General features: G+C 44.9%; 2 protein-coding genes across 4 annotated transcripts; one reads left to right on the forward strand and one right to left on the reverse strand.

The window, feature by feature from the left end:
• Window positions 1–3,051: 3,051 nt before the first annotated feature.
• LOC115118673 (C-reactive protein-like) lies at window positions 3,052–5,340 on the forward strand. Of its 2 annotated transcripts, XM_029647363.2 has the most exons (3): window positions 3,052–3,149; window positions 3,810–3,882; window positions 4,529–5,340. In XM_029647363.2, exons 1-3 carry the CDS (start codon window positions 3,147–3,149, stop codon window positions 5,143–5,145), a joined length of 693 nt encoding a protein of 230 aa, XP_029503223.1. In that variant the 5' UTR covers window positions 3,052–3,146; the 3' UTR covers window positions 5,146–5,340. The 2 variants fall into 2 exon arrangements, with proteins under 2 accessions (XP_029503223.1, XP_064858027.1); XM_065001955.1 differs by lacking the exon at window positions 3,810–3,882 and having other exon boundaries at window positions 3,074–3,149.
• A 5,428-nt stretch (window positions 5,341–10,768) lies between these two features.
• On the reverse strand, window positions 10,769–24,764 carry LOC115118672 (dolichyl-diphosphooligosaccharide--protein glycosyltransferase subunit 2-like). 2 transcript variants are annotated; one of them, XM_029647361.2, is made up of 16 exons: window positions 24,659–24,764; window positions 23,941–24,128; window positions 23,665–23,760; window positions 23,306–23,481; window positions 23,019–23,094; window positions 22,744–22,878; window positions 22,236–22,412; window positions 21,848–21,966; window positions 21,554–21,659; window positions 20,990–21,081; window positions 17,522–17,636; window positions 17,138–17,419; window positions 15,765–15,860; window positions 15,307–15,382; window positions 13,929–14,058; window positions 10,769–11,432 (listed from the first exon to the last, which is right to left on the reverse strand). In XM_029647361.2, the coding sequence occupies exons 1-16, from the start codon at window positions 24,699–24,701 to the stop codon at window positions 11,417–11,419; spliced, it is 1,923 nt and encodes a 640-aa protein (XP_029503221.1). In that variant the 5' UTR covers window positions 24,702–24,764; the 3' UTR covers window positions 10,769–11,416. The 2 variants fall into 2 exon arrangements, with proteins under 2 accessions (XP_029503221.1, XP_029503222.1); XM_029647362.2 differs by lacking the exon at window positions 24,659–24,764 and adding an exon at window positions 24,474–24,510.
• Window positions 24,765–25,147: the final 383 nt, after the last annotated feature.

Here is a 25,147-nt window from a genome sequence, read left to right on the forward strand (position 1 = left end):
CTCACCTTCCCCTCTACTCACAAGGCAGGCAATACGCTCGACCTCATCTTTACTAGATGCTGTTCTTCCACTAACCTCACTGCAACTCCCCTCCAAGTCTCCGACCACTACCTTGTATCCTTTTCCCTCTTGCTCTCATCCAACACTTCCCACACTGCCCCTACTCGGATGGTATCGCGCCGTCCCAATCTTCGCTCTCTCTCCCCCGCTACTCTCTCCTCTTCCATCCTATCATCTCTTCCCTCTGCTCAAACCTTCTCCAACCTATCTCCTGATTCTGCCTCCTCAACCCTCCTCTCCTCCCTTTCTGCATCCCTTGATTCTCTATGTCCCCTATCCTCCAGGCCGGCTCGGTCCTCCCTCCTGCTCCGTGGCTCGACGACTCATTGCGAGCTCACAGAACAGGGCTCCGGGCAGCCGAGCGGAAATGGAGGAAAACTCGCCTCCCTGCGGACCTGGCATCCTTTCACTCCCTCCTCTCTACATTTTCCTCTTCTGTCTCTGCTGCTAAAGCCACTTTCTACCACTCTAAATTCCAAGCATCTGCCTCTAACCCTAGGAAGCTCTTTGCCACCTTCTCCTCCCTCCTGAATCCTCCTCCCCTCCCCCCTCCTCCCTCTCTGCAGATGACTTCGTCAACCATTTTGAAAAGAAGGTCGACGACATCCGATCCTCGTTTGCTAAGTCAAACGACACCGCTGGTTCTGCTCACACTGCCCTACCCTGTGCTCTGACCTCTTTCTCCCCTCTCTCTCCAGATGAAATCTCGCGTCTTGTGACGGCCGGCCGCCCAACAACCTGCCCGCTTGACCCTATTCCCTCCTCTCTTCTCCAGACCATTTCCGGAGACCTTCTCCCTTACCTCACCTCGCTCATCAACTCATCCCTGACCGCTGGCTACGTCCCTTCTGTCTTCAAGAGAGCGAGAGTTGCACCCCTTCTGAAAAAACCTACACTCGATCCCTCCGATGTCAACAACTACAGACCAGTATCCCTTCTTTCTTTTCTCTCCAAAACTCTTGAACGTGCCGTCCTTGGCCAGCTCTCCCGCTATCTCTCTCAGAATGACCTTCTTGATCCAAATCAGTCAGGTTTCAAGACTAGTCATTCAACTGAGACTGCTCTTCTCTGTATCACGGAGGCCCTCCGCACTGCTAAAGCTAACTCTCTCTCCTCTGCTCTCATCCTTCTAGACCTATCGGCTGCCTTCGATACTGTGAACCATCAGATCCTCCTCTCCACCCTCTCCGAGTTGGGCATCTCCGGCGCGGCCCACGCTTGGATTGCGTCCTACCTGACAGGTCGCTCCTACCAGGTGGCGTGGCGAGAATCTGTCTCCTCACCACGCGCTCTCACCACTGGCGTCCCCAGGGCTCTGTTCTAGGCCCTCTCCTATTCTCGCTATACACCAAGTCACTTGGCTCTGTCATAACCTCACATGGTCTCTCCTATCATTGCTATGCAGACGACACACAATTAATCTTCTCCTTTCCCCCTTCTGATGACCAGGTGGCGAAACGCATCTCTGCATGTCTGGCAGACATATCAGTGTGGATGACGGATCACCACCTCAAGCTGAACCTCGGCAAGACGGAGCTGCTCTTCCTCCCGGGGAAGGACTGCCCATTCCATGATCTCGCCATCACGGTTGACAACTCCATTGTGTCCTCCTCCCAGAGCGCTAAGAACCTGGGCGTGATCCTGGACAACACCCTGTCGTTCTCAACTAACATCAAGGCGGTGGCCCGTTCTTGTAGGTTCATGCTCTACAACATCCGCAGAGTACGACCCTGCCTCACACAGGAAGCAGCGCAGGTCCTAATCCAGGCACTTGTCATCTCCCGTCTGGATTACTGCAACTCGCTGTTGGCTGGGCTCCCTGCCTGTGCCATTAAACCCCTACAACTCATCCAGAACGCCACAGCCCGTCTGGTGTTCAACCTTCCCAAGTTCTCTCACGTCACCCCACTCCTCCGCTCTCTCCACTGGCTTCCAGTTGAAGCTCGCATCCGCTACAAGACCATGGTGCTTGCCTACGGAGCTGTGAGGGGAACGGCACCTCAGTACCTCCAGGCTCTGATCAGGCCCTACACCCAAACAAGGGCACTGCGTTCATCCACCTCTGGCCTGCTCGCCTCCCTACCACTGAGGAAGTACAGTTCCCGCGCAGCCCAGTCAAAACTGTTCGCTGCTCTGGCCCCCCAATGGTGGAACAAACTCCCTCACGATGCCAGGACAGCGGAGTCAATCACCACCTTCCGGAGACACCTGAAACCCCACCTCTTTCAGGAATATCTAGGATAGGATAAAGTAATCCTTCTCACCCCCCTTAAAAGATTTAGATGCACTATTGTAAAGTGGCTGTTCCACTGGATGTCTTAAGGTGAACGCACCAATTTGTAAGTCGCTCTGGATAAGAGCGTCTGCTAAATGACTTAAATGTAATGTAAATGTATTTTGAAAGCAGGTGATTCCACACGAGTATGGTTCCTGAGTTCATTAAGAAATTAACATCCCATAAAATGCCCAGTTGCCCATTATTTTGACTACCATGGCTAGAAGAAGAGATCTCAGTGACCTTGAAAGAGGGGTCACGAAGGAGTGTGTGTGTGTGTGTGTGTGCGTGGGTGGGTGTACGTGTTTGCATGTGGAACACTTTCGACACCTTGTAGAGTCCATGCCCTCAGGGAACTGAGATTGGGCAAAAGGGGGTGCAACTCAATTTATATACGCTGTTTTGTACATTCAGTGCATCTTTTGGATCAATAGTTGTGTGATGAAAGATGTCTACAAACCAAATGAATGCACAGTGAAAGGTTTTAAATGTAAGATTGGCTGCGATACAAATGTTACCAGTTGGGGGTTTTGTACTAAGAGTTTTCAAATTACCCATATACTTTTGAGAATAGTACTAAAGAGATTAAAAAAACTTTATAAACTGTAATATGCCACAGACACTGGGTCTGTTGTTTGCTTTTAGCTAGACTAAGTTTCACAACACACACACAATCAATAACTTGGAATTCAGGGTTTGGGTTATCAGTGTCACATGTTTTGAAATGGATTTCTAAGAGTTTGGGTGAGTGTATATATACTGTACAGTTTGAGAGGCACACTAGGTAGCCATTTGATAAGGCGGATCAACAATGGTAAGTAGGCAAATCATTTTCCTGCATTACCTAATACCTCATAATTAGTGGTTAAAACCTGAATGCATCATTTACGTTCAAATCAAATCAAATGTTATTTGTCACATGCGCCGAATACAATCGGTGTAGAACTTACCGTGAAATGCTTACCTACAAGCCCTTAACCAACAATGCAGTTAAAAAAAATAACTTCAAAAAATAACAATAAGAAATAAAAAATAATTCAAGAGCAGCAGTAAAATAACAATAGCGAGGCTATATACAGGGGGTACCAGTACAGAGTCAATGTGCGGGACACTGGTTAGTCAAGGTAATTGAGGTAATATGTACATGTAGGTAGAGTTATTAAAGTGACTATGCATAGATAATTACAGAGAGTAGCAGCAGCGTCATGGATGCACTTATTGATAAAGCCAGTGACTGATGTGGTGTGTTCCTCAACGCCTTCGGAGGAATCCCAGAACATATTCCAGTCTGTGCAAAACCGTCCTGTAGTTTAGCATCTGCTTCATCTGACCATGTGGGTATTGTAATAATAGGACATTGTAGTGACAAAAAGACATCTAAAAACATCTAAAACTGTCTCTGCTGTAATGAATTTATATTATATTTATGTATGTATGTATATTTATCATGTATTTAATGTATTTATCTTCATAGGCTCTGTGGGATAAAATGGGGCTGCTGGCAACTCTTCTCATCTTTAGTGTCTCTCTCGCCTTAGCTTCTGCAGGTAGTCTGAACTTCACTTCTGTGGTAGAATTTGTAGATAGTCAATCACTTGTGTTATTTATTCATTTCTGTGTCACTATTGTAAAGTGACTTTGGTGTTTTGAAAAGCGCTTAAAATCAAATCTATTATGATAATTGTTTAGAGAATTTAGGTGTGAGCTTAACCAAATGTGGTGCTATAAAGCTTCCCAGAACAGTGAACAGTCCAGGACGGGTACTGATACAGTTCCTAAAACACAAATCTGGTCCATTTATATTCATATTCACACAATATTCACACAATGGGGGACATTTTACTCTTCTAGCATTGTGTGTGCACATTTAGAAAAGGAAACTGTCATCCTATGTTCCTGAATTGAAAATGGGTTGTTTTAATTTGCTTCGAGCAATTAATGTCACTACACTTCCTGAATCGACTGAATGACATATGGAATTGACCCCTCAAGCCTGTGTCACTGTCACATGACTCCACACCTAGTTTCAAATACTATTTGAAATAATTTCAAATACTTTAGCTGTGTTGGATTGAGCTTGCCTGTCGCAATGGAACCAATAGAAAACTCTTGAAAGTGCTAACCCTGGCCATCTGTCACAAAGATTTCATTTGAACCCAGGCCTGCATGATTCTTCTCTCTGTCTCTCTATAGAGAGGCCCATGAGAAGATCCTTGGTGTTCCCAATGGAAACTGACAACAGCTTCGTGGAGCTGGTCCCTCAGAAGGATCTTGACATGGGAGCCTTCACCCTGTGCATGCGGGTGGCCACAGAACTGGCAAAGGGCAACCGTGAGATCATCTTGTTCGCCTACCGTACACTGTACTACGACGAGCTCAACGTGTGGAGAGAAGCTGACGGCAGGTACGGTCTGTATTTGAGTGGGGACGGGGTCTTCTTCGACCTACCTGAGCTCAACACCTTCCAGACCCACCTCTGTCTCACCTGGGACTCGAAGTCAGGTATGGCCGCGTTCCACGTAGATGGGAAGAGGAGCATTAGGCAGGTGTATAAACCAGGACACAAAGTGCAGAATGGAGGTAAGGTCATCCTGGGACAGGATCCAGACTCTTTCCTGAAGGACTTTGACAGCAAGCAGAGTTTCATCGGAGAGATCACAGACGTCAACATGTGGGACTACGTGCTCTCCGATGCCATGATAGAGGCTTTGCATGTTGGGAAACGTATGCCCAGAGGGAACATTTTTGACTGGGAAACCATAGAGCTCATAGTCAATGGGAACGTCAAGGTGATCACTGAAGAGTTGTAAGGTGTCCCCAAGGCACCAACAACATGCTCTCCGTCCAGGGGTGCTGCACTGCGGCCTGACCCTGTGCTCTGTGTGTCAGTGTGATGTACGTTATCTGAGGGAGTTAAGAAATTACAGAAAATTCATATGGAGAATAAAGTTGTATTAGTTTGAGTCCCTGTCTCATCTCAATAAATATAAAGTTCCCAACGGGCACATAGCATATGTTTTTTTATTTGTGTGTGTGGGGGGGATGTGTGTGGGGGGGGTGTTGACATTTGAACACTGACGTAATCGCATAGATAAACAGCAGGGGGCAATCCATTATACATTTTGACTGATGACAACGGGGGTGTGCAGAATTTAAAGGCACGTCGAGACTAACTGATTCACAAATCACCTTGCATCATAAATAACTACTCAATATTATTTGCAGATCAGTCAGTCAGACACTATTTACCTATGAATAGGGTGGCAGGTAACCTACCAGTTAGAGCGGCGAGGTTGCCAGTTCGAATCCTTGGTCAATAAGAAAACTCTGGCACGAAGTGAGCTGGCAACCAGAGGGTTGCTGGTATCAGATCCTAGATGCCATTGCCTGCCCTTGAGCAAGGCACATAACCCCCACAACAACAGCTCCACAGGTGCCCAGTGTGGCAGCTCCCTGCACCTCTCCAAAACATGTATGTGTCTATCAGAGGGGTTGGGTTAAAAGCTGAAGTAACATTTTGGTTGGACCTTGTGTGTTATTGACCAATAAAGTGATCCTAATCTTAAATCACATGTTTTATGTTCTTGAACACGGCCAGTGAGGTACAGTACTGGCAAACACACAGATGAGTTCAAGGTCGAGTTCATACTCCAGCATTTTGGATTTGAGAGCAAACGTTTATTTTTTTATATGAAGCTATAGTAAAGTGTCACCTTTTATTTGAGGTTATTTTCATGCATATCTGTTTTACTGTTTAGAAATGAATGCACTTTATGTATCTCGTCCCCCATTTTAAGGTGCCGTACATATTTGGACACATTCACTTATAGTACAGTCAATTTAGTCAAAAGTTTAGTATTTGGTAACATTACCAATAACAGGGGAGGTATGATATTTATGCCTCTAATTTTTCACTCATTATTCACAATTTGTTCATGATTATGCATACTCATGGTAGCATCCAAATTAATGTGGAAGTGTTCAGAAGTGTTCATTCTTATTTACAATAAAAGCGACTACAAAATGACAAAATACATTATTTAACATTAATTTCTATTAGGCCCAAAATAATCTGAAACCCAACCAAAACAAACTGCAAATGCATCCAACAAGTGTGTAGAGTCACAAGCTTGATGTAGTCATTGCGTGCTAGGAATATTGGACCAATACTAAACCTCTGACAAATTGACTTGATACATCAAGTGCTTTAATTTCTAAACGGTAACACAGATTAAAAATACACTCAAATAAAAGGTGACATTATGTACTGTCGCCTCACAAATCATTTTCTCAAATCCAAAATGCTGGAGTATAGAGCCAAATTAAAAGTTTTAGCTTCACTGTCCAAATAAATACATAGGGGAGTGTACATTACCAATTTGTCATCTGTGAAGTGTGTTGTCACATGGAAATGCATTTTAGGATTTGACTGACATTCCTACTTACGGTTCTCGTCCAGACTTCTACGTAGCGAATGTAAGTGAGGACAAAGTATAATCTGGTTCTCTGACCCTAAACATCACTCTTCAAATGACCTGAAAGTATGTCACCACGATACTTTATTTATTTTGGAGGAGAAAAAAAATGCTGTTGTCCTATCAATGCTTAGAGTTCAAATGAACACATTGCTCAGTTCATACACTACTCTGCCAAACATAATTGTACTGAAGAACGTAACCGCACAGTTTTCACAAAGCAGAGTTTGTTTCCTTCGTCCAATACATTTATTGCATAAGCACTATTATGGACTCAGGCTCTTTGTGTGGTTAATCCGACCCTCTCTGCCTAGTCAACACCATTTTACCTGCTGTTATTGTGCTAGCTGATTAGCTGTTATTGTCTCACCTACTGTTTTAGCTAGCTCTCCCAATTCAACACCTGTGATTACTGTATGACTCGCTGTATGTCTCTCTCAAATGTCAATATGCCTTGTATAGGTTAGTTCAGGTTAGTTCAGGTTAGTTATCATTGTTTTAGTTTACAATGGAGCCCCTAGTTCCACTCTTCATACCCCTGATACCTCCTTTGTCCCACCTCCCACACATGCGGTGATCTCACCCATTACAACCAGCATGTCCAGAGATACAACCTCTCTAATCATCACCCAGTGCCTGGGCTTACCTCCGCTGTACCCGCACCCCACCATACCCCTGTCTGTGCATTATGCCCTGAATATATTCTACCATGCCCAGAAATCTGCTCCTTTTATTCTTTGTCTCCAACGCTCTAGGCGACCAGTTTTGATAGCCTTTAGCCGCACCCTTATACTACTCCTCCTCTATTCCGCGGGTGATGTGGAGGTAAACCCAGGCCCTGCATGTCCCCAGGCACCCTCATTTGTTGACTTCTGTGATCGAAAAAGCCTTGGTTTCACGCATGTCAATATCAGAAGCCTCCTCCCTAAGTTTGTTTTACTCACTACTTTAGCACACTCTGCTAACCCTGATGTCCTTGCCGTGTCTGAATCCTGGCTCAGGAAGGCCACCAAAAATTCTGAGATTTCCATACCCAACTATAACATTTTCCGTCAAGATAGAACTGCCAAAGGGGGAGGAGTTGCAGTCTACTGCAGAGATAGCCTGCAAAGTAATGCATACTTTCCAGGTCCATACCCAAACAGTTCGAACTACTCATTTTAAAAATTACTCTCTCCAGAAATAAGTCTCTCACTGTTGCCGCCTGCTACCGACCCCCCTCTAATCGACCTGGCCCGTGTATCCTGGAAGGATATTGACCTCATCCCGTCAGTTGAGGATGCCTGGTCATTCTTTAAAAGTAACTTCCTCACCATTTTAGATAAGCATGCTCCGTTCAAAAAATGCAGAACTAAGAACAGATATAGCCCTTGGTTCACTCCAGACCTGACTGCCTTCGACCAGCACAAAAACATCCTGTGGCGGACTGCAATAGCATCGAATAGTCCCCACGATATGCAACTGTTCAGGGAAGTCAGGAAACAATACACGCAGTCAGTCAGGAAAGCAAAGGCCAGCTTCTTCAGGCAGAAGTTTGCATCCTGTAGCTCTAACTTCAAAAAGTTCTGGGATACTGTGAAGTCAATGGAGAACAAGAGCACCTCCTCCCAGCTGCCCACTGCACTGAGGCTAGGTAACACGGTCACCACCGATAAATCCATGATTATCGAAAACTTCAACAAGCATTTCTCAACGGCTGGCCATGCCTTCCTCCTGGCTACTCCAACCTCGGGCCAACAGCTCCAACCCCCCCTCCCCCCCGCAGCTACTCGCCCAAGCCTCTCCAGGTTCTCCTTTACCCAAATCAAGATAGCAGATGTTCTGAAAGAGCTGCAAAACCTGGACCCGTACAAATCAGCTGGGCTTAACAATCTGGACCCTCTATTTCTGAAACTATCCGCCGCCATTGTCGCAACCCCTATTACCAACCTGTTCAACCTCTCTTTCATATCGTCTGAGATCCCCAAGGATTGGAAAGCTGCCGCAGTCATCCCCCTCTTCAAAGGGGAGACACCCTGGACCCAAACTGTTACAGACCTATATCCATCCTGCCCTGCCTATCTAAGGTCTTTGAAAGCCAAGTCAACAAACAGGTCACTGACCATCTCGAATCCCACTGTACCTTCTCCGCTGTGCAATCTGGTTTCCGAGCCGGTCACGGGTGCACCTCAGCCACGCTCAAGGTACTAAACGATATCATAACCGCCATCGATAAAAGACAGTACTGTGCAGCCGTCTTCATCGACCTTGCCAAGGCTTCGACTCTGTCAATCACCATATTCTTATCGGCACACTCAGTAGCCTCGGTTTTTCTGATGACTGCCTTGCCTGGTTCACCAACTACTTTGCAGACAGAGTTCAGTGTGTCAAATCGGAGGGCATGCTGTCCGGTCCTCTGGCAGTCTCTATGGGGGTGCCACAGGGTTCAATTCTCGGGCCGACTCTTTCCTCTGTATATATCAATGATGTTGCTCTTGCTGCGGGCGATTCCCTGATCCACCTCTACGCAGACGACACCATTCTGTATACTTCCGGCCCGTCCTTGGACACTGTGCTATCTAACCTCCAAACGAGCTTCAATGCCATACAACACTCCTTCCGTGGCCTCCAACTGCTCTTAAACGCTAGTAAAACTAAATGCATGCTTTTCAACCGTTCGCTGCCTGCACCCGCACGCCCGACTAGCATCACCACCCTGGATGGTTCCGACCTAGAATATGTGGACATCTATAAGTACCTAGGTGTCTGGCTAGACTGTAAACTCTCCTTCCAGAATCATATCAAACATCTCCAATCTAAAATCAAATCTATTCCGCAACAAAGCCTCCTTCACTCACGCCGCCAAACTTACCCTAGTAAAACTGACTATCCTACCGATCCTCGACTTCAGCGATGTCATCTACAAAATAGCTTCCAACACCCTACTCAGCAAACTGGATGCAGTTTATCACAGTGCTATCCGTTTTGTTACAAAAGCACCTTATACCACCCACCACTGCGACCTGTATGCTCTAGTCGGCTGGCCCTCGCTACATATTAGTCGCCAGACCCACTGGCTCCAGGTCATCAACAAGTCCATGCTAGGTAAAGCTCCAGCTTATCTCAGTTCACTGGTCACGATGGCAACACCCACCCGTAGCACGCGCTCCAGCAGGTGTATCTCACTGATCATCCCTAAAGCCAACACCTCATTTGGCCGCCTTTCATTCCAGTTCTCTGCTGCCTGTGACTGGAACGAATTGCAAAAATTGCTTAAGTTGGAGACTTTTATCTCCCTCACCAATTTCAAACATCTGCTATCTCAGCAGCTAACCGATCGCTGGAGCTGTACATAGTCTATCGGTAAATAGCCCACCCAATATTACCTACCTCATCCCCATACGGTTTTTATTTATTTACTTTTCTGCTCTTTTGCACACCAATATCTCTACCTGTACATGACCATCTGATCATTTATCACTCCAGTGTTATCAATCTGCAAAATTGTGGCCCCACAAGGGTGCGTTCTGAGCCCTCTCCTGTAGTCCCTGTTCACCCACGACTGCATGGCCACGCACGCCTCAAACTCAATCATCAAGTTTGGGGACGACACAACAGTGGTAGGCTTGATTACCAACAACGACGAGACAGCCTACAGGGAGGAGGTGAGGGCCTCAATCTGCAAAATTTTAATTATTCGCCTACCTCCTCATGCCTTTTACACACAATGTATATAGACTCTCTTTTTATCTACTGTGTTATTGACTTGTCAATTGTTTACTCCATGTGTAACTCTTGTCTGTTCACACTGCTATGCTTTATCTTGGCCAGGTCGCAGTTGCAAATGAGAACTTGTTCTCATCTAGCCTACCTGGTTAAATAAAGGTGAAATAAATTACAATTTAAAATTAAATACTTTAAAAATATATATTACAACACTACAAAGGGTGTATTGCACCCAGAAGAAAAAGCAGTACACTTAATCCCCATTTCTTTATTTATTTCATTACAAAAACATGTGATTTTATTGAATTGCCCATCAAAATGTTGTTCTAGAGGGGGTTAGGTCTTTATTGTAAGGGGAAAATAGCTCACAACCTCCACATGTAATTCCTTGAGAAGACAAGCATACATTACAGACTTGAACATGTCAGTGAAGCCACCATCAAACTTCATAAAAAAAAAAAAAAAAAAATCAATGGCTTACTTCTTGATGCACCTTTTGATACATAGCCATAGTAAGATGGGCACAGAGAACGTGGAACGTAGAAAAAAAATATCCATCCCAATTACATTATGAAACCATAGATGATATCCAACCAAGGCAGTTGTGGAAGAAAAAAAAATGAAAAAAAAAGGCCAAACAAAGTTACAGAAAAATGAAGTGCAAGGATGGTTATCTTTCCAGTCCTCAGTAAGAGTATTGTGTCAGAGTCTGTCCGGACCCTCTACCAACACCTTGGATTAGAACATTTATTATTTTCAAGTTGAAAAAGAAAAGTGAAACTGCATTTCAAATTGTCCATTGGATTCATGGCATAACCTCTTACAGTCTGGTGGTTGACGACGTGTCAAACAAATCCTTGAAAACCAAAAACTAAGCATCTTTAAATCTTCTTCAATCTTGTCATTTACTTGCAAGTCTGAAAGAGAAGAAAATACATACATTAGAATGTTTGTTGTAAGCTTTAAAACAATCATCTAATTTAAAGCCTTTTAACTGAATGACAAGTCCTGGATACATGTTTAACACATCTGATGTGTTAAACTTCCTCATGCATTTCTTTACAGCATAAAGATGACGTGTACAGGACTTTCTCAGCAACAGAACATGAACTGCAGAACTATCAGGATGACATAGGTTAATTCTCAGCTCAGCCAATAATGACACCACACATGTTGCATCTGAGAATAACTATGTACAATGGCAGGCAATATGAAGATGAATAAAATGGTGACAGACAGGATGTTAAAGGTCAAAAATCCATATTGCAATAAAGATAAATAGAGCGCTAGGTTAATAACAATGTGCACCATTGCTTATTTTATTTTCCTTTAAACTACTACTAGTTTGATGGTTGTAGCCATCAATTGTCCCATTAACAAATAACCCATATTAGCAAACTCATTTCAAATCTCTCTAGTATAGGCTACATCGTAATGAAAGATATCAGCAAAATGCCTGCGATGAGTGATCGGTATGGTTGATGTCGATTATTTTTGGTTTATAGTCCCAGCTGTAAAAGGTGAGCAGATGATATTTTGTGGTGGGATGAGCAAGATGCTGGCCAGAACACTAGATAGAGAGTGAGTCCTGACTGCACCACACAGCCATGCATTATACAGGGCAATGGGGATGCACTGGGATGCAGTCCATAGAGATGCCCTTACTTCAGCCTGGAAGACTGGCCCTTTGTTATTAGAAAACAGGCCTTTACCGCAGGCTCCTATACTTTGCCAACCTACTACTTTGCTCTGCAGCAATCCTGAAAAAGAGAAATGTAGCAAGGAGTACACAGGAGAGTTAAGGAGACAGGCAGTCACTATAAGAGACAGTGGCTAAAGAAAGAAAAGCAAGTCAGGCAAGCAGAAACAAGTCCAAATTAAATCCACTGACACCACATCAACCAGAAGGATCATTAGACTAGCAAATGGTTGAAAGGACTCGGTTAGAAAATGGCATGAACAAGGTGCATTAATTCCACAGTAAAATTGGCCAATTAGACTAACGTCTTCAGCCAGTGACACATATTACCTCTGTCTCTATGGCCTTTGGAGAGAAGGTATGAGGGGAATCACCCACACGGTGCAATCTGGCCAGGCCCTCATGGTCCCAGTGGTTATACGCTCTACAGTGGAGGCTCCACTATTCTGCTAGCCTGGCACGGCCAGGGGAGGGGGGGGTCACAGGTGACACACACCAAGGGGGCAGTGAGCCACCGTAGGCTCTTACACACCCTCTCAAGGGCCCTGAGTGAATAGTAGTCAGCCACATCTCTAACAACCAACAAAGAGGTCCAAAAGCCCCCCAGAGTCCTTGTCATATTAACAGCCCCCCAGAGTCCTTGTCATATTAAACCCCCCCCCGAGTCCTTCTCATATTAAAAGCCCCCCAGAGTCCTTGTCATATTAAAAGCCCCCAGAATCCTTGTCATATTAAAAGCCCCCCCCCCCCCAGAATCCTTGTCATATTAAACCCCCCCCAGAATCCTTGTCATATTAAAAGCCCCCCAGAATCCTTGTCATATTAAAAGCCCCCCAGAATCCTTGTCATATTAAAAGCCCCCAGAATCCTTGTCATATTAAAAGCCCCCAGAATCCTTGTCATATTAAAAGCGCCCCCAGAATCCTTGTCATATTAAAAGCCCCCCGAGTCCTTGTCATATTAAAAGCCCCCAGAGTCCTTGTCATATTAAAAGCCCCCCAGAGTCCTTGTCATATTAAAAGCCCCCCAGAGTCCTTGTCATATTAAAAGCCCCCCAGAGTCCTTGTCATATTAAAAGCACCCCCCCAGAGTCCTTGTCATATTAAAAGCACCCCCAGAGTCCTTGTCATATTAAAAGCCCCCCCAGAGTCCTTGTCATATTAAAAGCCCCCCCCAGAGTCCTTGTCATATTAAAAGCCCCCCAGAGTCCTTGTCATATTAAAAGCCCCCTCCCCAGAGTCCTTGTCATATTAAAAGCCCCCCAGAGTCCTTGTCATATTAAAAGCCCCCAGAGTCCTTGTCATATTAAAAGCCCCCAGAGTCCTTGTCATATTAAAAGCCCCCAGAGTCCTTGTCATATTAAAAGCCCCCCAGAGTCCTTGTCATATTAAAAAGACATCAAACTTTCTACATGTGGTGGAGAGCTCTCTAGAGAGAAACTGACAGTCTGTGTTGCGATCGCTAACAGGAGCCATACCTAACCTCGGGCTCTACAGTACGACCATTTTACTTGCATATGCGCCTAAATAGTTGGCTGCGCAGCCTGGCATTTTTTATTTATGAGCACCAGTGTGCCTAGAGAAATGAAGGATTCTAGCTTAAGTACGTGAAACATGTTTAATTGTGCTCCTAAATTTCTTACTGTGCGCCAAATTTTTTCTAATTTTCACACGTGCTCCTTGTAAAAAAGGTCAGCGTAGAGCTCTGGCCATACCTCTTCACTGCTTTCTGGGCCAACATGCGGTTTCCAGCCAGGAAGGTAAGACTGCCAATGATAGCCAGGTACTTGAGGGTCTGGAACATGTTGAGGTGAGTCCAGTAGACGTACATCAGACCCAGCATGCCTGAAACAACAAGAACAGAGTAAAGGTGATCAACTAGGAAAAAGATACACAGCCTTCAAAAAGTTCACCCCCCTTGACTGTTTACACATTGTTGCGTTACAGCTTGAATAATATAAATGGTTTTTAATTAAGATTGTCACAATCCCCCATAATGTGAAAGTGGAAATGTTCGTTGAACATTTTCAAAATGAATAAACAATTAAAAGCTGAAATGTCTTGAGTCATTAATTATTATTATATAGAGGAAGGAAACTGCTCAGGGATTTCACCATGTGGCCAATGGTGATTTTAAAACAGTTAGAGTTTAATGGTTGTGATATGAGAAAACTGAGGGTGGAACAACACTGCAGTTACTCCACAATACTAACCTAAATGACAAAGTGAAGAGAAGGAAGCCTGTACAGATTAGAACATATTCCAAAACATGCATCCTGTTCGCAACAAGGCACTTAAGTAATACTGCAAAGAAAATTGGGCAAATAAATACACTTTTTGTCCTGAATACAATGAGTTATGTTTTGGGCAAATCCAACAAAAAACATCCCTGAATACCACTCTTCAAATTTTAAAGCATGGTGGTAACTGCACCATGTTATGGGTATACTTGTCATTGGCAAGGACTAAGGATCCTAGAGGAAAATGTTATTTCCAACAGACACTGGGAGACGAATTCACCTCTCAGCAGGACAATAACCTAAAACACAAGGCAAAATCTACACTGGAGTTGCTTACCAAGACAACATTGAACTTTCCCGAGTGAATAGTTAGTTTTGACTTAAAACTACAGCAAGACATGAAAATGGCTTCGTAGCAACGATCAAAAACCAACTTGACAGAGCTTGAAGAAGTTTTTTTAATAATAAAAAAGGGCAAATATTGTACAATCCAGGTGTGTAAATTGCTTAAGAGACTTACACAAAAATAATCTCAGCTGTAATCACTGCCAAATGTGTTTCTAACATGTATGGTCTCTGGGAGTGAATATTTATCTAATCAAGATATATTAGTGTTCTATTATTCATTAAAAAAAAGTATATAATTTTTCCTTTCACATTGCTGATTCTTTTTTGTAGATCGTTGACCAAAAATTTCAATTAAATCAATTTGAATCCCACCTTGTAACAACAAAATGTGGAAAAAGTTAAGGGGTGTAAATACTTTCTGAAGGCACTGTATCTGTGGAGTGAGAATGCCAGTAGTTACCATTGTAACCCTAGACTCAGAACTACATCATTGCTCAGTACTCACATGCGTGGCCCACATGGAAGAGCACAGAGCTGGGGGAGAGGCTGAAGTTTGAGATGTTGGCCCCGAGTTTGAACCACTGAACAGAGAGGGAGAGAGAAGAATGAACTATACCACAACAGTACAAAAACCACAACAGTACAAAGGGTCTGAAAATAGATTGTCCAGGTAGCACACAATGCAGTGATCCAAGCCTTTACACAGCAAGGACAATGTCGTCACTCAAAACTGTAAATGTCATAGAAAATACATTTTATGTCATACAGCATTGCTATTGCAATTTCAATTTAAAATCAGTGTTCAGTTAAATCAAAAACCTAGGCTCATTCAGGATGTACCAAGGCTTTATTCTAAGCCTGGGTTAATACAAAACATTCAGACGGAATAGAGGCAGATTTGAAACCTTTCTAAAAGGTGACCATTGAACAATTCCAAACATAGAGAAGTAAAGCAAGCCTCACCAGAATAAGCAGTAGGAGGAACGGAGAGAGGACGAGGGCTGTGAAGGTGTTAGACACCACCGTGGGTGGCTTCTTCTCAGGCTCCCGGAACAAGTGCTACAGAGGAGGAGAACATCATTCAAGTGCAGTTATTTATCCATTTATTATACAACGGGTGGGTCTAATCCTGAATGCTGATTGGTTAAAACTGCATAGCAGCCGGTGTCTATTCCACAAGTTACCACCAGCTAAATCTATGAAGTTAAAATGCCTATTTACTCAGTTCCAACTGACTGCGCAATCCACTGTCTCATCAGCCCAGCCAAGCAATTTATAAACTTGATCTCCACTATAAAAAGCATCTAAACATTATCTCACATTTCTTTTAGACTAACATTTAGCTTTCAACAACCAAGCTTTGTATAAACCTTGCTGTCTGTCTCTCCGACATTTCCAACATTGTTTCAATATTCAAAATCGATCTCTAGCTGTCCCATAGTAATGAATGTGTCGGGAGTCGGGATGAGAGACAGGAAGGCAGCTTTTCTCAGCCAGTCAATCATGAATCAGCATCATTTTTATGGATATATACACAAAGAAATGTCAATTGAAAAAAGATCAAACTAAACAATGTGCAGCTAGTTTGCAGTCATTCCAGTTTCAGTTCAAAGTTATTGTGTTAGCTGTGTTGTTGACTAGCTCCTCTAAACAAGTGTCCTGATGAGTGAGCACATTTTCTATGCGCGCCTCATTAGCTCATTGTTATGGATGTGTCCAGATAAATGTCACTAGAAACAGCTTAAACAAATGCGGCTACTCTGTTTTTTTGACGTGACTAAGTTAGCCCTGGTTTGCTAGCTAGCAAGTAATGGATAATTACATTGCCAGCCAGTGTGGAAATAGAACATTTAGAACAAACAACTGGGTTGCGTCCATAGATATAGAACAAAAAGACTGAACGACTGGGTCGCATCTCTAGCAACCGAACCGATAGAACAAATGACCAGCCGGCTTGGGTAGCAAACCCTAGATTTGTGTTAGGACTATATCTTGTGGAGGGATAAAATATTATGAATAAATTCATCAAAATAATGTTAATGAAAATATGTCAATCAGTATTTGAATAGGTTGTATCAAAGTGATAATGCCCTCGAAGCTGGTGTTTGGAGTATATATATATATTATTGGCACAGTTTGCCAATATATCAAAACACCAGCTTCTCGGGCATTATCACTTAACTAGTTTATCTATCAGTGACTATGCACCCGAGTTAGATTTATCTCATCTTCATTAGTCATTTCAAGCTATGACTAGTAGCCTCAAGAGTAGCGAAACAAAATGTTACATAACTCATCACAATGTTCAATTATATGCAAGTGTTGGGCTTGTTAACCTGAATATCTGGTTTGGGCATGTAAAGAGTCTTGGACTGGATGGCTGCTGGGGCCTCCTCATCAAGGAACTTCAGGACAACATCAGCCACGTTCCACAGAATGGGGTTCTCCAAGGTGGCATCTCCCACGATGAGGTGGAGGACATAGGTCCCAGACATGGAGTCAAACTCAGACTTCCTCTCTGCTGTGTCCAGCTCAAACTTATAAAGGTTCTTACTGTCCGGCTCAGCAACAAACACAACCTCCTGGCCAGTTTTCTGATTGTGAAACCTCACAAAGGTCTGTAAAGAAAAACAAAATACCCTCAAGAGGTGTAGCACAATGCAATGTTGACAGAATGAGAGCAGGAACATAAAAATGTTAACACAGAAAAAGCTAAATACCTGGTGGGGAGTGAGCTCTACTCCAGTGTTGGCATCCACTAACTGGAAATTCATGGCAAAGTTCTGATGGCTGTCTGCAGTAAAGGAGCCCTTGGCCTTGAAGGGATAGTCCACCCTGGAAATGACATACTTTAGATGTATTTTGTGTGGCTATGGGTAAAGACAACCTTACATTTACATTTACATTTAAGTCATTTAGCAGACGCTCTTATCCAGAGCGACTTACAAATTGGTGCATTCACCTTATGACCTCCAGTGGAACAGTAGTGCATCTAAATCTTTTCAGGGGGAGGGGGGGTGAGAGGGATTACTTATCCTATCCTAGGTATTCCTTAAAGAGGTGGGGTTTCAGGTGTCTCCGGAAGGTGGTGATTGACTCCGCTGTCCTGGCGTCGTGAGGGAGTTTGTTCCACCATTGGGGGGCCAGAGCAGCGAACAGTTTTGACTGGGCTGAGCGGGAACTGTACTTCCTCAGTGGTAGGGAGGCGAGCAGGCCAGAGGTGGATGAACGCAGTGCCCTTGTTTGGGTGTAGGGCCTGATCAGAGCCTGGAGGTACTGAGGTGCCGTTCCCCTCACAGCTCCGTAGGCAAGCACCATGGTCTTGTAGCGGATGCGAGCTTCAACTGGAAGCCAGTGGAGGGAGCGGAGGAGCGGGGTGACGTGAGAGAACTTGGGAAGGTTGAACACCAGACGGGCTGCGGCGTTCTGGATGAGTTGTAGGGGTTTAATGGCACAGGCAGGGAGCCCAGCCAACAGCGAGTTGCAGTAATCCAGACGGGAGATGACAAGTGCCTGGATTAGGACCTGCGCCGCTTCCTGTGTGAGGCAGGGTCGTACTCTGCGGATGTTGTAGAGCATGAACCTACAGGAACGGGCCACCGCCTTGATGTTAGTTGAGAACGACAGGGTGTTGTCCAGGATCACGCCAAGGTTCTTAGCGCTCTGGGAGGAGGACACAATGGAGTTGTCAACCGTGATGGCGAGATCATGGAACGGGCAGTCCTTCCCGGGAGGAAGAGCAGCTCCGTCTTGCCGAGGTTCAGCTTGAGGTGGTGATCCGTCATCCACACGGATATGTCTGCCAGACATGCAGAGATGCGATTCGCCACCTGGTCATCAGAAGGGGAAAGGAGAAGATTAATTGTGTGTCGTCTGCATAGCAATGATAGGAGAGACCATGTGAGGTTATGACAGAGCCAAGTGACTTGGTGTATAGCGAGAATAGGAGAGGGCCTAGAACAGAGCCCTGGGGGACACCAGTGGTGAGAGCACGTGGTGTGGAGACGGATTCTCGCCACGCCACCTGGTAGGAGCGACCTGTCAGGTAGGACGCAATCCAAGCGTGGGCCGCGCCGGAGATGCCCAACTCGGAGAGGGTGGAGAGGAGGATCTGATGGTTCACAGTATCGAAGGCAGCCGATAGGTCTAGAAGGATGAGAGCAGAGGATAGAGAGTTAGCTTTAGCAGTGCGGAGCGCCTCCGTGATACAGAGAAGAGCAGTCTCAGTTGAATGACTAGTCTTGAAACCTGACTGATTTGGATCAAGAAGGTCATTCTGAGAGAGATAGCGGGAGAGCTGGCCAAGGACGGCATGTTCAAGAGTTTTGGAGAGAAAAGAAAGAAGGGATACTGGTCTGTAGTTGTTGACATCGGAGGGATCGAGTGTAGGTTTTTTCAGAAGGGGTGCAACTCTCGCTCTCTTGAAGACGGAAGGGACGTAGCCAGCGGTCAGGGATGAGTTGATGAGCGAGGTGAGGTAAGGGAGGAGGTCTCCGGAAATGGTCTGGAGAAGAGAGGAGGGGATAGGGTCAAGCGGGCAGGTTGTAGGGCGGCCGGCCGTCACAAGACGCGAGATTTCATCTGGAGAGAGAGGGGAGAAAGAGGTCAGAGCACAGGGTAGGGCAGTGTGAGCAGAACCAGCGGTGTCGTTTGACTTAGCAAACGAGGATCGGATGTCGTCGACCTTCTTTTCAAAATGGTTGACGAAGTCATCTGCAGAGAGGGAGGAGGGGGAGGGGGAGGAGGATTCAGGAGGGAGGAGAAGGTTGCAAAGAGCTTCCTAGGGTTAGAGGCAGATGCTTGGAATTTAGAGTGGTAGAAAGTGGCTTTAGCAGCAGAGAGAGAAGAGGAAAATGTAGAGAGGAGGGAGTGAAAGGATGTCAGGTCCGCAGGGAGGCGAGTTTTCCTCCATTTCCGCTCGGCTGCCCGGAGCCCTGTTCTGTGAGCTCGCAATGAGTCGTCGAGCCACGGAGCGGGAGGGGAGGACCGAGCCGGCCTGGAGGATAGGGGACATAGAGAGTCAAAGGATGCAGAAAGGGAGGAGAGGAGGGTTGAGGAGGCAGAATCAGGAGATAGGTTGGAGAAGGTTTGAGCAGAGGGAAGAGATGATAGGATGGAAGAGGAGAGAGTAGCGGGGGAGAGAGAGCGAAGGTTGGGACGGCGCGATACCATCCGAGTAGGGGCAGTGTGGGAAGTGTTGGATGAGAGCGAGAGGGAAAAGGATACAAGGTAGTGGTCGGAGACTTGGAGGGGAGTTGCAACGAGGTTAGTGGAAGAACAGCATCTAGTAAAGATGAGGTCGAGCGTATTTCCTGCCTTGTGAGTAGGGGGAAGGTGAGAGGGTGAGGTCAAAAGAGGAGAGGAGTGGAAAGAAGGAGGCAGAGAGGAATGAGTCAAAGGTAGGCGTGGGGAGGTTAAAGTCGCCCAGAACTGTGAGAGGTGAGCCGTCCTCAGGAAAGGAGCTTATCAAGGCATCAAGCTCATTGATGAACTCTCCGAGGAACCTGGAGGGCGATAAATGATAAGGATGTTAAGCTTGAAAGGGCTGGTAACTGTGACAGCATGGAATTCAGAGGAGGCGATAGACAGATGGGTAAGGGAGAAAGAGAGAATGACCACTTGGGAGAGATGAGGATCCCGGTGCCACCACCCCGCTGACCAGAAGCTCTCGGGGTGTGCGAGAACACGTGGGCAGACGAAGAGAGAGCAGTAGGAGTAGCAGTGTTGTCTGTGGTGATCCATGTTTCCGTCAGTGCCAAGAAGTCGAGGGACTGGAGGGAGACATAGGCGGAGATGAACTCTGCCTTGTTGGCCGCAGATCGGCAGTTCCAGAGGCTACCGGAGACCTGGAACTCCACGTGGGTCGTGCGCGCTGGGACCACCAGATTAGGGTGGCCGCGGCCACGCGGTGTGGAGCGTTTGTATGGTCTGTGCAGAGAGGAGAGAACAGGGATAGACAGACACATAGTTGACAGGCTACACAAGAGGCTACGCTAATGCAAAGGAGATTGGAATGACAAGTGGACTACACGTCACGAGTGTTCAGAGAGTTAAGCTTACGTAGCAAGAATCTTATTGACTAAAATGATTAAAATGATACAGTACTGCTGAAGTAGGCTAGCTGGCAGAACCTCTGTGTTATGGGTCTCACAAGGGCAGTATTAAAATGCCTGGTTGGGCTCTCTGACCTGGATGTCTTGGTGCCGATGCTCTGGTCCTTATCCACTACAGACAGGTCCATATTAGTGACGGCTACCTCAGTGGACACCTTCACTTTCAGCTGAAGGCAGGTGGAGAGAGAGAGAAATTAAGGAATAAAATGGAACTCATATGAAGAAATTTGAATGAAGCAGAGTGATTGTCACATGTATGGTGAGTCAGAGAAAGCTAAAGTAAATGCTAGAGGTGAATAGTATTCATACCTGGTCAAGTAACATAAAAAGTTATGTACGCTAATGGAAAAGGCTACTTTCTAGGAATAACCTTCCTTGGCAAGCACAATGAACTGCTAACCTTCTGACCAATCCCAAAGAGGCAACTCTGACTTCCAACAACATTTAGCCTAATTGATGGTTCTCAAAATAACAAATCCAAAACTATAGACCTTCTTTACTTGGCATTGTGTGTACCATGCCCCCATTTAAGAAAATACTAAACTACCAAATACTATATAGAAGATTATGTTTATGTTACATCTATGTGGGTACAAAATGATTCCCAATAAATTTCTCTTGAATAAAAGACGAGCTCACCTCAACCTGATTGGCAACCAATCGGCTGTCCCCGGTGACAGCCACATTAAACTGGTAATATCCACTGGCTGGCTGGCTAGCCATGAAGTTAAGTTCAAAAATGCCACTGTAAAACAGTTGGAAATAATTATTAAACACTATAACGCTGACATACAAATAACATGCATGAACAGCAGAGATATTTCCTTGACTGCAACGATTTAATTAAAGCTTGGATTCTATAACACTCAATATTAATCTACACAAAATTATTGCCCAGACAAATTCAAAAATCAGTCTGTCTACCATACTTACTTTCTGAGGGAGAAAGGTGCCTGGCTGAGTACAACACTCTTAGAGGCAACAGCCTGTGCAGATTCCACCAGCAGATTGGCTGAGGCAAGAGGATTGGACAGGATGTCTGTCACCAGAAGCTGTGGGTAAAGACAAGGAGGCAGATAAAGGGTCAGTGAAAAGAAAATGGGGTGGAGACCATTACCCAGTGGTGGACTAGCAAGGGCACTGAACAAGGTCCACTAAGGGTTCATGTCAACAAGGTTAGGGCTCAAGTAAGAAACACTATTCATGTGACATCCTTCAAACATGTTTCCAATTGATGACATCTAAATCATAAACTTTTTTTAAAATTTTATTAAAAAATGTCACTGGATGATAAACACTGGAGTAGTAGAGGAGAGCATACATGCAGGATTGGCTGGCTGTGGGAGACTGTTGCAGGCCCCTGGGTACTGACGATGACTGGCACGTGGAAGCGGTTGCTGGAGAGAGCTGCAGCAGCACAGGCTACACTGAACGCCTCAGACCGGGAATCCCAGGACTTCTTACTGAACACAGAGTTCACCAGCTGGATCACCTGGTCCTGTGGGGATAAAAGTTCACATTTATAGTAATCTGATAAGATAGCTGGGGTTTCAAGTTTTATTGTCACGTGCACAAGTACACTGAAAATCCTTTCTTGCTTGCTCTTTACCAACAATGCAGTAATCAATATCAGTAGTACTATTTGTTATGTAAAAGTCAAGTAGAACAAAAGACATGAGAAATATAAAATAAACATGAGAAAGTAAGCAAGCTACTCTGGAGTTCCATTCCAGAGATCTAATACAGAACACATGATCGGGAAAAAGTCACACCGCCTCATGCAACCTGCGTCCCTTCTACCACCCACATAAATGGTGACAGCAGGTTACCTCTTTCAGAGGAGGCTCCGTGTCCGCATGGTCTGACAGTGTGTAGGCTGCTGTCACAAAGAGGGCGGTCGCCTCAAGTCCCTCCTCAAACTGGAGGTACACTCCACCCAAGTCATCCAATCGTGCTGCCAGATCCTTACGAGGGAGAGAAAGGTTCAAATTCAACATCTCTGCTTGAGAAACCAGTTCGCATGTGGGAAATTTGCAACTTTGCAAAGTAATTAATCTGACAAAACCTGTAGCACAGCACCACCTAGTGGACTTGTGAAACTCACCTCAATCTCCTCCAGGATTCCTCCAAGCTCAGCCTGCTGGGAGAGACGGGTGGCAGTCTGGAGTGCAGTAGTGATCCTGTACAGAGAGAAGAAAAAAAAACAGTCACTTTACTATGACAAAACAGTGTCAAGTCTTTAGATCAATGGCCATAGGAATGCGTTATCTGTTCAAAAGCGAAGTTTGTTAGAAAGGACAAAGTAACAATGAAGTTCAAAAACCCAAATGATCAAAGAAACAATTCAGCAGCAAGTCTGTTCCATCTGCCAAGCCAGCGAGTATTACTCACGCCAAGACGTTGTCCTCCTTGGCAATACGGGCGACGAGGGCAGCGACGACTTCCTGTGAAGCCAGAGGAAGCCCCAGGGAACTGAGGGCGCTGACAGCTCTGAAGATCTGTGTTACTGTAGAGTCCTCGCTGACTGCTGCCAGAAGGATGTCACGGGTCTCGTTGGATACTGGCATCTAAATAAGTCATTCAAAAAGAGGGAGAACACAGAGCTAAGCAAGGACTTCACTGGCAGAGCATCCAAAACCACCATCATAAATGTTGTCTTAATTCCATGCAAGCCACCATTTATGTTACTGGAAGAGCAAATAACCTGCTTTTTTGTCATACATAAGTAAGCTCCCTATAGGACTACTTACCTCACAGTCTGAGATGGCCTGACTGGCCTCAGCAGCGAAGAAGAGGGAGTCGACACTCATGGGGTCCAATTGGGCCTTCAGAAACTGACAGGCATCCTGCAAAATAAAAAACAAGGATTTAATAAGGCAACAAGCTGTACAGTAAAACACATAGGTAAACATTGTGGTGATTATAGAAGTGAATAGCCTAAGGTAACTAAACATGCCATAGGCTACACGTTTTGGATACAACAGTCAAGCCTCTTTCCTTCAATAATTAGAAGCTCATTTTCTTACATTTTCATCAGCAACTGAGGCTCCAAGCTTGCTCAAACCAACGATGGAGTAGTATGCTGATGCCAGGTCTGTGAAGGGTTGGCTCAGGAGGCCTTTAAGTCTCTCCACGTCTGACAGGGAGAGGTGATGGGATGGGGTCAGAGCCTGGGCCCCGAGAGCCACGGTGAGGAGGACCAAGCAGAACACACCTGTGGGGACACATGCATGATGGTTACAGCCAGGTCAGTAGGAGGGGGAAGATTTCAACTATTTGACTTCCCATTTTAGAAGTGTAGACTTGTTTGTAGTCTCGATCATGCCACCATTGCACAGTAACCGATGCAGAACACTCCCATTTCTTAACTAGAGGAACCAGCTAGAAAGCTAGCTAACGTGAGCGATAGATTTTACACAACGTTGTGGAAAACTAACGTTGGGAATCATAATACAGACAACGTACACTTGTATACAATCCAATTCACGATGATGATGTACATGCAAGGTACATGTATAGCAATATCTAGTTAGCTACGAGTCTACGACATCCTAGCTACCTGCTAACGTTAGCTTCCACATTGGTCCTGTCACTCCAGCCTGGAGTCCAGGCGTTACATACTTGCACGCACCATTTGTAGACTTTGGCAATATCAAAATCAGCGCTAGACTATATTACTACATATGGGTGGCAACTAGTAAGTTTACTTGGATCGTATTTAGAAAAAAAACGCTTTATACTTACGAGGCTGGGCCATGTCCACTCCAATGATGTATAGATAGATCATTGGCTCACTCTTGTCGTCTAATGTATCGTCACCTAAGAGCCGCAATTGCTTCCGGGTTCCAAGCCTTGGAGACTACAATTTCAAAGACATGGGGTGGTAATTGCATTTTCAGACTTGGTATGTGTTATTATTAAACACCCACCTATCACACAACGTATTATTTCCCAAATATATTACAATAAAATAACATTTTAAAATCATATATCCTCAGATGCTGTTTTATGAAATGCCAAATCTGACAGCTAATGTCGTTACCCCTATTCGTATAATTGGTTTCACCTAACTGCTGCAAATGAATGAACGCGTTCTGATATCAGAACCAGAGGCTTGTTGGTCATGTCGGAAATGTGGGCCAGAATAACAAAACAAAAAATGTAGATCAAATGATCGGGTAAAATCTGTGCAAATATTATACATTTACATTATATTTCAGTGCCTTTCAAACG

This window comes from Oncorhynchus nerka, linkage group LG15 (genome assembly GCF_034236695.1).
Source record: "Oncorhynchus nerka isolate Pitt River linkage group LG15, Oner_Uvic_2.0, whole genome shotgun sequence".
NCBI lineage: Eukaryota > Metazoa > Chordata > Actinopteri > Salmoniformes > Salmonidae > Oncorhynchus > Oncorhynchus nerka.

Excerpts from the sequence above, each read along its gene's own strand:
- LOC115118673 (XM_029647363.2), top strand. Across the intron at positions 3,883-4,528 it reads TCTCGCCTTAGCTTCTGCAG|AGAGGCCCATGAGAAGATCC; the intron begins GTAGTCTGAACT and ends GTCTCTCTATAG.
- LOC115118672 (XM_029647361.2), bottom strand. The coding sequence starts at position 24,701 with ATGATCTATCTATACATCATTGGAGTGGACATGGCCCAGCCTC. Across the intron at positions 23,095-23,305 it reads AAGGAGGACAACGTCTTGGC|GATCACTACTGCACTCCAGA; the intron begins GTGAGTAATACT and ends CTCTCTGTACAG. Across the intron at positions 14,059-15,306 it reads CTTCCATGTGGGCCACGCAT|GCATGCTGGGTCTGATGTAC; the intron begins GTGAGTACTGAG and ends TTGTTGTTTCAG.